Consider the following 13,409-nt stretch of genomic DNA (forward strand, 5'->3'; position numbering starts at 1 on the left):
GCTGGGAAGTGCAGGGGTGCAGCGGCAGGAAGAAGGGGAGGTGGGTCCCGGAGCTGGGGAGTCCGGGTTACCTGAGAAGAAATGGGCCTTGAAGCCCTTTTTGGAGACCGTGTTGTCGGATTTGAACTCCACACGCATGTTGTTGTACTGGGAGGTGATGACCTCGGGCTTCTCGGAGCCGCAGAACTTGCCGTGCAGCTTGGAGTCGGCTGTGAGTCCGCTGCGCACCTCCACGAAGTCATACTTGCACACCTGCAGGGCAGTGCAGCTCCAGGCCCACCTCCTCCAGGAAGCCTCTCCTGACCACTGCTACCCGGGGAGGCTCCCTGTTCTGTGGGTCCTTTCGCCTTTACTTACCTGCTTTGCCACACCTAACAATTCAGAAGGGTGCCACCCCTGCCCCATTGGGTCCTCTTGTGCTGCCCCCAGCCCTTCCTCCCTCCACAGGCTTCTAGACTCCCCGTCCTTCATTCCCATCTGCCACGTGCTCCCCGGTCTTCAAGGCCCTCCTCTGAGCCTCCCTGGCTTCCCTGAACCCCCCTCCGCCACCTCCCCACTCCTGGAGTATTTCAGAGGGCAGGAAGCAGGCACCGAGCAGAGCGCCCACACCTCAGACCTCCCTGCATCTCCTCAGCCCCAGGCGGGTGGGCACTTACATCGTTGCCCTCGGTCTCGAAGAAGTCAAACTGCAGGGAGATGCGGTACTGGGTGGGGGCCACCAGCTGCCAGATGCAGTTTTTGTTCGGAGGGTACTCCTTGGGCCAGCCCGGGCTGGTGATGGAGCCGTTGAGCTTGGTGAGGAAGCCGCCACAGGCCGCTGGAGGGACAAGGGAGGCGGCGTCACCCACCACAAGTCCCCCACCACGAATCTGGAGAAGGGCACGGGACGTGGGCTGTGGTGCGTCAAAGAGGAGGCATGGGTCTGTGGGTTCCCCCAGCCCGGGGGCTTGTGGCTGATCTCTCTGGGGTAGAAGGTAGAAGGGGAGGAGGCAGGGTGGTAGGGGGTGTCATCAGAGTACGAGGAGCTGAGGAGTTGCGTGGCCACTTCTATCTTCTGTGCGAGAGAAAAGGCCAGGCATCTGCTTAGAGGGAAGAAGGGGAGAGAGGGGCTCCAGAAAGGCAGTGCCAGATGGCAGGGAGGACCAGGAGGAGGGTGGGGAGGCAGAGAGGACTGCGAGAGGGGCAGGGAGGAGCAGGAGGAGGGTGGGGAGGACTGAGGGGGAGGCAGAGGGGACTGGGAATGGGGCAGAGAGGACCAGGAGGAGGGTGGGGAGGACTGAGGGGGAGGCAGAGGGGACTGGGAATGGGGCAGAAAGGACCAGGAGACACAGAGAAGGAGCTGCTCAGAGGTGAGTGGAGAGAAGCCGGGCACCAGATCAGGCTGAGCTGGAGTCGGTTAGCCAGAGAGTATTTCACTAGCCTCCTGGGAACCTCTGTGGGAGGCTGAGACTCAGTGGCTGTCCGAGAACAGTGGTTTCCAAATTGTAGATCTTGACCTTCTGGTGGGTGATGGAATCAATTAAGGTCAGCATTTTGAAAGAAGAAGAAGAATGAAAACAAAGCCAAACCAAACGAGTACCTCATACCTGGTCACAGCGTGTTCTGAAGGACTGAGACACACCATGTACCCGTTATCCATGGGCAGGGACAAAAGTGCCCAGGAACCCTAGTCTTTCCAGAAAGGGGTCTGTCCACGGGCACAAGAGGTCCGGGCTGCAGGGTGTGTGGGGGGGGCGAGTGGGCGGCCTGGGGGCACTCACCCTCGCAGCGGCGCTTGTCGGGGGCCAGCTCGTAGCCCGGGTCGCAGCTGCACTTGTAGCTGCCCAGGGTGTTCAGGCACCGCTGCTCACAGCCCCCGCGGTTGGGCCGAGAGCACTCGTCCACCTCTGCGGTTGGAAGGAAGGGGTGTCAGGGACTCCCTGTCCAGGGCCTGGTTCCTTCCTCCTGCCCTCTGCTTGAGAGCCAAGTCCAGGGCTCCTCAGGCTCCTGGGACCACCCCAGCCCCACTCCAGTGGGAGGAGGTTAGCTGCGAACCTCCCTTGTTCGCTCACCTCCAGGGCTGTGGGCCTCCCCCCAACCCCCGTCCAGCCCTCCATGGCTGCCCAGAATGCTACTCGGTCCCCAAGGGATCCTGCTTATGACAGCCCCAAAGGGACAGACGGTGCCCTGAAGGAAGGGACAGGAAGACTCCACAGAGCCTTCCTTCTGACCATGCTGGCTAGGCTGGCAGCCACCACCAGCCTCTGGTGCCTCTCATGAGGTCCCCTGGCTGAGTAGGGGACTTTCATCTCTCCTCATGCTTTCATCTCTCCTTAATCCCTACGTGGAACCTGTGATGGAGGGGCTGTTACTGTCCCCATCTTACTGACGAGGAAATGAGGCTGGGGCAGAATACCCTGCCCAGGATCACACTGACAAAAGGTCCACACTGCCTTGCCTCCGCCCTGAGCTCCCATGGCACTTCCTGCCTCTCTGCCTCACCAACACTTCTTCTGTACAAACTTAGACTTTAAGGAAACTCCAGAACTGTTACGTCAATTCATAGTTGAGCATCTACGGTGAGTCAGCTACTTGTACCTAAGTTTGGCATTTACTCAATGAGGTGTGGAGTTTTTCGGTGGGACCATAAATTCAAAGGCAAGGTGACAAGGTCGACGCATCCCTCAGAGGGTCTGTGTCAAGTGAGTGAATGAGGAAGCGATGAAGCCGTGGCTGCACTATTCATAATGGCCAAGGTGTCCACCAAAGGATGAGGCTAAAGCAAATGCAGGCTATGCACACAGTGGCATGCTATTCAGCCTTAAGAAAGAAGGAAATTCCGCCATACGCAACAACGTGGATGTATCTTAAGAAAATTGTGTTAAGCAAAATAGGCCAATTATGGAAAGTCAAATTCTGCATGATTCCACTTACATGAAGTATCTAAAATAGCCAAATTCATAAAAATATAGTGTGGAATGGTGGGTACCAGGGGCTGAGGGAGGGAGAGATGGGGAGTTACTAATCACTGGGCATAAAGTTGCAGTCAGTCGAGGAGATCTGTACAACCTCGTGCCTGTGGTCGGCAATACTGGATGTACACCTCAGTGTGTTCCGAGGGTAGATCTCAGGCTAAGTGTTCCATCACCATCAAATAAAATTTAAAACATAAAAAGAAGGAATGAAGGAGGTGGTTTGGCCAGGGCGAGGTGGGGGAGCGGGGAAAGAGGCACCTTTGAAAAAGTTGACAGCGAAGCCAGCTTTGTTAATGGACCCGTCAGAGACGAACTTGAGCCAGAGGCGGCTGGACGTGCTCTTGATGTCGTCTGGCTTCTCGTAGCCGCAGTAGCGCCCGATGAGGGTGCTGCTCTCGCTGTGCCCGTCGCGCACCTCCAGGTAGTCGTAGGCACAGCTGTCGTGGCGCTCAATCTGGGGCGGGGGTGGGGGGCTCCGTCAGCGGGAGGAGCTCTGGCAGCCCAGACCCAAGCCCTGGAGCCCGCAGAGAGATGGGCTGTCCCCGGGGGTCTCTGACCCACCTCAAAGGACTGGAAGGTGAGGCCCACATGGAAGCCCTCGGACACCTGGATCCGCCAGATGCAGACTTTGCTGGGCCGGTAGTCGTCTGGGTAATTGGGCGACTGGATGTGGCCATTGTCTTTCTTCACATCTCCCCCGCAGATGGCTTTGGGGACATGGGGTGAGGTGGGAAAAAGAGGACATCAGTCAGAATGCTGTGCCCTGATCAAGAGTCCCTTTCCTCAGCCCTCCCCACTTCCCCCACAGCTGCCCAGTGCCCCTGGCCCCAGCCAATCCCGCTGGAATTTCTGCTTCCTCCCTCATGGGCCCTTCGGGTGACAGGAGGGAGTGGTCCTAGGGTGTCCAGAGACCCCACCTCTGACGTCCCCCCTCCCCCTGCCTCGGTACCTTCATAGACGGCAAAGAAGCCCTTCCCGACCCAGTTGCTGCTGCTGCGGAATTCAACCCAGAGGCGGCTGTCGGTGGAGACGATGGGCTCGGGGAGTTTGCCCCCGCAGAAGCGGCCTGCACAGGCGGTGCAGACAGAGGGGCAGTGAGGCCCGAGCAAGTCCCTCTCCCTTCCTGCATCAGAGCTGCACCTCCAGGAAGCCCTTCTTTGGGGGACTCGGGGGCTCTGACCCTGGTCTGCACTTGACATACATTCCCAAGGCCACTGACCCCCAGTCCAAGGTCCAGCTTGGCCTTGAAGCGCCAGAGACCAGTCTAGAAGGTTTCATGCACTTGAGAAAAAAGATACGACTGTTTCTGGGAGGAAACGTGACTCCTCGCAATAACCAGCTGTACCTGCACTTCATTTACTTCTTAAAAAGAACATCACCATCGTTACTTGTCTTTGCTGATTTGCTCTCCACGCAAGCAAGTAATAACTAAAAGCAAACACAGTGTTCTTTGTACATTACAAAATGTTTTCATTTGCTCAAATGCAGGGGATACCACGGGACCCCAAATAAATCCCAGAATCCAGGGACAGGGTCAGAAAATGTCCCCTTTGAAACAAAACCCAACAAGAATCCACGTAAGTGGGTAAGGCTGGCCATCGGTAGAATTCTTTGTAGTAAAGAATTGACTGGGGATGATTTGTGTGTTCCTAATAAGATGCGTGTTTCCCAACTTTCAGCAACGGACGGAGGGTGCTGCCCTAGGAATGTAAGTTATGAAAAAGAAACTGCAATCTTGGAAACGCTGACACTTCTGCAGTAGGAAGTGTCGTAGACAGCAGCTTTGAGTGACTAATAGGAAAAATTCCAATATCAGAAACTGGCGGGAGAAAAGAGATGGTTAGCAAGGATCTGTAGCCTGCTTCAGGCTCAGACTATGGGACAAAAGTTCTTTGTTTTTTTTTTTTTTTTGGTGGGGGGGTAGGTAATTAGGTTTATTTATTTTTTTAATGGAGTTACAGGGGACTGAACCCAGGACCTTGTGTATGCTAGGCACGAACTCTACCACTGAGCTATACCTTAACACCCCACCTCCCTTGACAAAAGTTCTAATGCTAATGAGTGGTCCTGGGCCACTTAGGATCATGTCTAGATTGGAGAAGAATTTAGCCCCTCAGGCCTGATGAACACCTCTCTTTGCTCTAACTCTATGTCCATTACAGCATCTTCTGTCTTGTGGTTCTGACCTCCCCCTCCATCTATCCCCCAACCAGACAAAGCATCCTGTGCAAACAAGTTTGGGCCACTGTGCCAGGTATGTAGCTCCCGGTCAGATCTTGCAGACAGAAAACAGAGCCCCTGAAACTGCCACGATGAGGAAGAGAGCCTGGAACCGTGGGGATGAGCCTGTTCAACTCCCTCTGTATACTCCCCAACCGGTACACTGAGAGCCCCCTTCCAAGGGAGGCCTGGAAGCCCGCACCGAGGACCCTGCAGTCCTGATCGGGAAAAGGACTTGCCCAAAGTCACACAGTCAGTGATGGAGCCGGCAGCACTGACTACACCGGGAAGCCTGGTGTTCGTGCCAGGGTGCCGCCCGTGGCCAAGTGCAGGATGAAGGGAGTGTGATGTGAGTAGTTCTAAGAAGGAATCAGCTGTTGGAGGAGGCACAGGTGGGCTAGCCGTTACCTCGGAGGGGCGCTTTCCTCCAGAAGCCGTCTCGGACCTCCACGTAGTCGTACCAGCACAGACGGCTGCGGTACAGGTCCATGGATGTGAAGTTCAGAATGATCTGGGGTAATGGGGGAGGAAGAAGGTTATGCTGTTGCCCATACCCCTCTGGCCTTGCCCACCAGCCCTATGACTGCTGCCTGCCTTGCAAGGTGGTTTGCCACGGATAATAAATAGTTAAGGGTTCCAAAAAGGAGCTCCTGGCCCAGATATGGCACCCCCCGCCGCCGCCGCCCCAGCCATCTGCCAGTTCTAGCCAGCATTCTTCCCAGATATCCTGAGCCAGGCCTCACTTAAAATGCACAGCCTCGATGAATGTTTGCGACCCCAGGGTCTCGTTTTACTGATCTCCTTGGTAAAGGGCCGTTGCTTAGGGTTAAACAAACCCAGCTCTCCCCATGGTCAACTTAAATAATATAAATTACAGCATCTGTAGAGGAGAGAGGTCTCCTTGGTGATAGGAAGGGCCCAGGGCAGCATGTGGGTCCTGGGGGGTCTGAATGGGAACGAAGGGTCCAGAGAGGAAAGGCAGAGGGAGGCAGGGCTGAGTCACCCATCATCACATATTTACTGAATGCTGATCCTGGGCAGGGTCGTGCTAACTGCTGAAGGGAGTACCAGGTCTGGATGCCTCCCGTGAATGATTTTAAGATATGTCCCTGTCAAGGGGCTTAGGAACTAGAAGAATAAGACGTAAGTATGAAAAGACTCCAATCACACAGGCCTAGGTTTGACTCTCACCTCTGCATTTCCTGCTGTGAGTCCCTGGGTAAATCATACAACCTCAGCTATCTGGTGCATAAAATGAGGAAAGAGCATGTCACCCTGACACTGCACTCCATACGTACAGGTAGTGCCCTAAGCACTTCCCGTGCATGAACTCATTTTAGCCCCCAAACCCATCAAACGCTCACCCAATCTGGGAGGAACGTTTGACACCTTGCGAAGTACCAGTCTCCCCAGCTGGTGGGCATATTAGCAGGTAGAGGAGCAGACGTGCTAGGAGGGCAGCTGCTTCCTGAGTAGTTTCCAGAGTGAGCCCTGAAGCCCAGCAAGCAGGGACTCCAGACAACGGCCCCCCGCCTGCAAGCGGCGTGCAGCGGACACACGATGGCCCACCTGTTAGGTGCTAGCTGGGTGCCCTGCTGGAGTAGAAAGGGGCAAAGAGGGTCTGTCTCCCCCCTGGCTCACTGCAGAGCTAGAGGCCAACAGAGTGGAGGTCAGAATGAAAAGGACCCCACAGCGGGTGCTGGCGGTTGTGGTCTGCAGCCTGGGTCAATGCTGTGACTGGTCAAGGAAGAGCTTCTGGCTCACGGCCGCTCTCTGACACCGACCCTGTCAGAATGCTTGGTGATTTCAATAACCACCCACACGATCCTTCCCATTTCCTGGCTTCTCCGTTCCCTGACCTCTCCCACCCTCCCCCTGCCCCTTCTTGGCCACCCATCATGCCCTGGACCTTGTTATCATCCATCATCTTAAGTCCAAGGACCACGCTTTCCATCCACATGCCCCAGTCTTTCCCTGCTCACCCTCTCTGTACACAGAGCTCAACAGTCCTTTCCAATTCTCTACAACCTTCAAGCTACCGCGAATTTCCACTCCCTGCCACCGCCATGTACTCACATCTCTCCTGACCTAGCTTGGAACTCACGGTCCACTCTTCATCTTTTCTTCTGATTCATACATGAGTTTAAATGTGTTTATAGTTGGGGGGGGTGTGCTTTCATTAACTGTAGCACCCTCAGCTGTAAGCAAGTGAGAGCACGTTTTGAAAAGTATGCTACGTTACTCTTGATGATTATTAATCAGGGAAGGAGGAGGAAGGGCGTTATTATTATTATCATAAAAATACAAGTCCTGGCATTTTGCAAAACTGAAGTTGAAAATCTATTCTAGCTCTTAAAGCCCGTGTCTTATTACACAATGTTTCATCTTTTTAGAAAATGACCAACTATGATCACAGAGGAAGTTTAATTCACTATGGGATCCTCAGTGTACGTCACGTAATAGTTGCTTACCAAATATCTCCTGAATAGAATTTTGCTTTTAGGAATTCATTCTACAGCTACACTTGCCCAAGTTGTATAAAGATGTAAGTTTCAGGGTATCTATTCTGGTAATCATGAAAGCTTGGAAAAACCGAGCATCCACCAAGAGACCTGCAGGGAATGATTAAATAATTAAATTAAGGGAAATCAAGATGATGGGATAAGTAACTACAAAAATGACTAAGGGAGATCTATATGTGCTGACATGGAATGATGACCATAATTTATTGCTGTGAAAGGCAAGTTACAGAAGACCACACACATACACACACACGTGCATGCACGCATGCACACGCATACCTAGAAGGGTCTGGAGAGACCTAGCAAGCGTTACCAATGCTCAGGCTCCTCTGAGGAGTGGGATTTGGAAGACAACCAGGGGGAGAGCATTCCCTTTTTACCTTACGCATTTCCATATTGCTCAGAATTTTTACAACATGCATATGCTATCTTTCTATCTAACAAACAACAAAAATATCTTTTAAAGAGTGGCTGGATGGAGGAAGGAAAGCAGAGTGCTGAGAGAGGGCTCCCTTGTTCCTAAACTTGCACCCTTAACCCCCCTTAACTCCGTGTGGCCTCCCTGGGCCTGCCAATCAATTCTGCTCAGCAGCTGTGCTCAAAACAGCAGCAACTTTCCCTTCCTCCTGGAAAACAACCCTGGCTCTGTCCAGAGAGGATGAATCCAGGCCCCTTGAAGAAGAAACCACGCCCACAGGGTCCACCCGAGACCTCCCAATGGGCAAGAGGAAGCAGAGGTCACCTCACGCGGGAGGAAGAGACCTGTGCTGGCGGTCGGGGCATCCTACAGGGAGGCCCAGCCGTGGCTATACTGAGACTGGAGGTGTCTAATTAAGAGTTGTAACAACTTCTGTCGTGTGGAAGCAGCTGTGCTCTGGTGGCAGCGGCATTGCCCTTTGCCAAGGAAAACCCGGCCAGTTCCGCCTCTTCCTGGCTGGTGACTCCCGCCCGTGGCTTGACTTTATGCCTCAGTGTTTTTGTCTGAAAAATGACCTTAACGACACCACTCGGGAAGTCGGGGGTCAATGAGATACGGGGTGTGGGGTCCCCAGGTGCGGCCTGTGTGGGAAGTATTCCATGCTTGTTGGGTGCTCTCAAGGAGGAGGTGGGAGAAGAAGCTGAGCCTCGGGGACCCACTATCTGGCTTCAGTCTGCATGATCTTAGGCTCATCATTTAACTCCTCTGGGCCTCCTCTTCCTTGTTTGTAAGATGGTGCTAGTACCTGCCTGATGGGACTTAGGGGAATTAAATTAATGCATGTAAAGTCGACAACATTGTCTGTCACCGGTGTCACACATACATGTCACTCATCCATACAACGGTGTCCGCCACTCATAAATGTTAATTTCATTCCTGGAGTTGAGTTTGCTCAGATGGTTTGATATTTGGTTCACATGATGGTCCAGACCAGAACCCAGGAGGCAGATGGGGCTGACCCGGGGAAGCTGACCAGCAGTTAACTCATTTACTAGATTGGGACCATAGCATGATAATAGCAGCTAACATTGCTCGAATCCCCACTATGTTCTAGGCAGGGCTCTGAGCGCTTTATGTACATTCACTTGTTTAATCCTCGTATCAACCCCACGAGGGAGGTACTATCACCAGGCCCATTTCACAGGTGGGGAAACAAAGGCACAGACAGAGTAAGCAGCTTCCCCAGGATCATACACCTCGGGAAGAGCACGGCTGGGAGCCACTCAGGCACTCTGGCTCTTAAACTTACGCCCTTAATCTCTGTTCCATGTGGCCCTCCTGGGCCTACCAATAATTTTGCCCAACAGCTGTGCCAAGGAGTGTCAACTTCCTCTCCATCCTCAAAGTCCCACGCCCTACAGAAGAAGGAATCAGGAGAGGGCCAAGCCCAGGCCTTGCAGAGGAGGGCGGGGAGGAGTCACCTCTGCCCAGCCTGGGGATGGGAGGTGGGGGTCAGGGAGGGCATTATAGAGGAAGCAGAATTTGGGTTGGACCTTGAAGAACAGGCAGATTATCAGAAGGCAGGGATGGGAATGAGAGTGGGACACTGCCAAATCCAAAAAACATGTTGAAGTTCTTATCTTCTTGGCTCCCCTGCAACATATGACTATGGTCTCCTAAAACCACTTCCCTGCTCATAAAGGAGTTGCCTTCATTGTTTGGGAAACATTGCAAATCCTCTTCAGGGCAGTTGCTAAGTACATGCGGTGTAAGGGCTTGGGGATCCTCAAAGAGGCCCTCCAAAGTGGGTCTTTCTCCTGTTTGACATCCCTCTGACTTGCATCATTGTGTAAGATAAGAGTGATGCATCACTTGCATTTCTGGCAATAAGCTGAGAACCGGAAGGCAAGTGAAAAACAACCTCTCAGCAGCCAAAAGAGATGTCAAAGTCCATCTGTTAACACGGGTGGATTTAAGGTTTACTGTTGAGAGAGTAGACTTTGGAGTCAGATAGTCCTCGAATTGAAGGCTGGCTCCACCGCTAGTCCCTCCGTAAACTTGGGCAGATCTGCTCACGCCCTTGGAGCCTGAATTCCCTCTTCTCTCCAGCAGGGATAACAGTGCCTACGTCACAAAACTGTTATGAGGAATAATGAGATCATGCCTGTAAGATGCCTGATACTTTGGCACAAAATTGTTCAGTAACAAAGAGTGGCCGTTCCAATTTTATGACGCCATCCTCTTCTGACTCCCCAGGCTTTCAATGTTCCCTGTCCCCCAGGGTTCCATCTTTGGTTTAGTTACAGCTCTGTGATTTCATCCAGGACCGTGGGTGGGTTTTACTTTTTGGATTTCAACAACCATGCATTGGTCATACTCCTGCCAATGGAACAGGAAAGAAAGTGATGCTCTACCCTACTCTGTGCTCCTCGGGGCCAGGGACTGTCTCATGCACCTGTCCATCCCCAGGGCCGGGCCAGTGCCTGGGGCTTTAGAATACACAGAGTACTGAAATCGCAGACTTTTGAATCGTAATCCAGGTTCTACGAGATCTTGCGCAAGTCACTTAATTTTTCCAAGTTTGTTTTCTCACATGCAAAACGAGGCTAACAGTATAGCTCCCAGCCTATAATGTTGTGCTAACTAAGAGACATAACACATGAGGAATTTAACACACGCCTGGCCAGTCAAACGCCCGATAATCATTAGTTGTTGTTATTACTATTATTATCTGCAGTGTGATTTCCAAAGGCTGGAAACCCTCAGCAGAGGAGTGAAGGAATCCAGGGCAAGGTCACCACAAGACTGCAGAAAGGACTGCAGTTTTTAACTTAGATTCAGTACAAGAAGAACAAGGAAGGGGTGTGTTCACTTTTGAGGGAAGACGGTAGAAAGATAACCAGGATCACTCCACTCTCAGCAAAAGTCTGTTGTAAATGAGGATGAACTTCAAGGTACAAAAAAATAAAATGAGCGGAGTTGGGAAAGGACGCGGAAGCCCAAGAATATAGGAGAGGCAGTGAGTGCCTCTTTAAACTGGCTTTTGTCTCTAGGCTCAGAGATGACATCAGAGGACATTCAAATAACTTGCAGATGGGATCAGTGTCTGTAATCTTGAGAACTCGGAACAAAATCTTCCCCAGTTTTCAAAAGGGGCGTGTGTGTGCGCGTGCCTGTGCGTGTGTTGGGGGGGGGGTTTGGAGTGAATTCTGAGAACAGCAAACCACTGAGTTGAATGTCAATCCCCAATTAAACAGATGGTCTGTGACCATTTAGAAAAGAAACATTTGATTACTAGAAGGCAGTTTGGGTTCACTTGCAACAAGGCATGTCAGACGAATCTCACTTCCTGTTTAAAATGAGTTTTACCAACTGATGTAACAGTGGATTTGTATCCGTAAGGAAATCCAGGCACATATTCTGCATTTATTAACCACTTCCTGTGCCAGGGATATAAAGATGACAAAGGCCTGGTCTCCAAGGCAGCTCACATTCTGGTCAATAAGGTGGTGACCTGTGGCTGGCTGGTAATGACATTCAGTGTAGTCATAGCTGGTGGCATGTCTCCACCCAAAGCCTGCGGATGACTGGGTCAACGTCAGTTCAGAGGGAGATCTTGGATCTGCTTTGAATCATGTCCTGTTCAATGTTTTGATCAAAGGCCAAGTTCAGAAGACCCAGAAGACATGCTTATCAAATGAGCTCATGACAGAGTGAGGATGGCTACCTGTTGGATGGTGGAATTCTGATTCAAAGTGATCTTGAGAGCTGTTGGAATGAGCAATGTGACCAGTAATAAAATCTAACCCAGCTCAAGGTTGCACTAGGACATTCAGTAACACGTTCCTATCAAGGGAAATAAAGCCTTAAAGCTGACTCTTCCGAGCAATAAAAATACGAAGGACATGGAAGGTCCAGAGGTGGGTGAGAGGTCCAGACTCCGCGTGGAAAGCCTGGGAATTGATCTGGGAAGTGTCTAGAAAATGCCTGGCATGTAGTAATTGCTATCCACGAGTTAGCCTTCATATGTAAAAGCTCCTCATCATCCTATAGGGTGAGTGGGTTTACGTTCCCCAGGTAGGTTCACTCACAGCCACGTGGACTAAGCCCTCCGAGGGGATGCTCAGTTACCTTCTCCCCAGGTGTGACTGAGATGCGCCATACACAGTGCATGTGGGCAGAGTAGCCGTTGGGGTACTCGGGGGAGGAGAAGTTGCCCGTGCTGTCTTGGAGGGTCTCTCCGCAGGCTGTCAAGGAAAGGAAATGACTGGGTTGCTGGCTGCAGGCACCCAACCCCCTTGCCCAAACTTTTGGCTTCCCCGCCCTGAGTCCTGGCATCTTTAGAGGGCAGGAGGATGGCTGAGGAGAGAAGGGAGTCTGTCCCTTTAAGATCCACCCTCTTCTCCTCTCCATTCTACCTGGTGCTGCAGGATGCCCTGTTGTCAAGGCTACATGGGTTCCAGAGTTGAGGTCAAGCTCCTTGAGGAGAGGGAGGATGTGGGGGGCTCACTCCCTGAGAACTGCTCTGTGCTCCTCATTTTCTGCTCCTACTGCCCCTCACTCTCACAGACCCTCAGAAGGTCTCGGCGTCTCCCCACCTGATCCGAGCCCCAGTTTGGGTCTGTAACTTGAACAGTGCCCCTCCCAGGGTGCCCCTCCCCTGACATCAGGCAGCCTTGGCCTTTGCTAAGTCTCACAGCTTCAACCTTCTTGGCCCCTGGGCCCTGCCCTCCACCCAGCCCTGGCCCATCCCTCCCAGCCCTGACCTGGACACTTGTAGAGCTTGCGAGCCTGGGCAATGTCCCCCTTGCTGAGCCGGGTCCTCTGGCCGATGGGAGGCTTCACCCCGTTCACCTCGTACTTGGGAACAATGGTGTCCAGGAAGATGCCCCTGAGGAGAAGAAGCCCAGCCTGGGTGAGAGTCTGATGGGAGGAGGGCGGCTCGCCTGTGTGCACCCAAGGTCACGACCCACCGGAGCCCAGACATTTCTCAGCAGGGTCAGGGACGGGTGGAGACATCTCACCCTGTCATTACACTGCCCACTGACTAGCAGCCACCCTGCTCCGTGGCAGCCACACCACAGGGCCTGGGGGAGTCCCAGGAACACTTTGGGAGGTCGGGGACATGGACCCAGGTGGCCCTGGGAACCCACTGGTGCTCTGGCTCAGTCTGGCCCAACTCCCAGCCCCAGAGAGCTGTGGACCCCTAGCCATTCACGCCTCCAGCCCCGCCTGGCCCTGCTTCTACGGCCTCCGGTGCTGATTCAGCCCCGACTACGCTTTTCCCAGGACTAC

The 13,409-nt window shown here is 52.9% G+C and overlaps 1 protein-coding gene across 3 annotated transcripts in view; it reads right to left on the reverse strand.

The window, feature by feature from the left end:
• Nucleotides 1–13,409, reverse strand: part of BMP1 (bone morphogenetic protein 1) — a 38,637-nt gene that overhangs the window by 12,266 nt on the left and 12,962 nt on the right. For all 3 annotated transcript variants that reach the window (XM_074355746.1, XM_074355747.1, XM_074355748.1), the window contains 9 exons: nucleotides 12,881–13,005; nucleotides 12,246–12,361; nucleotides 5,583–5,685; nucleotides 3,904–4,020; nucleotides 3,516–3,661; nucleotides 3,213–3,408; nucleotides 1,761–1,886; nucleotides 657–817; nucleotides 72–252 (listed from right to left, as the gene is read on the reverse strand). In XM_074355746.1, the coding sequence (XP_074211847.1) occupies nucleotides 72–252; nucleotides 657–817; nucleotides 1,761–1,886; nucleotides 3,213–3,408; nucleotides 3,516–3,661; nucleotides 3,904–4,020; nucleotides 5,583–5,685; nucleotides 12,246–12,361; nucleotides 12,881–13,005 (1,271 nt within the window). The remainder of the gene's footprint in view (nucleotides 1–71; nucleotides 253–656; nucleotides 818–1,760; nucleotides 1,887–3,212; nucleotides 3,409–3,515; nucleotides 3,662–3,903; nucleotides 4,021–5,582; nucleotides 5,686–12,245; nucleotides 12,362–12,880; nucleotides 13,006–13,409) is intronic.

This window comes from Camelus bactrianus, chromosome 31 (assembly GCF_048773025.1).
Source record: "Camelus bactrianus isolate YW-2024 breed Bactrian camel chromosome 31, ASM4877302v1, whole genome shotgun sequence".
Classification (NCBI taxonomy): Eukaryota; Metazoa; Chordata; class Mammalia; order Artiodactyla; family Camelidae; genus Camelus; species Camelus bactrianus.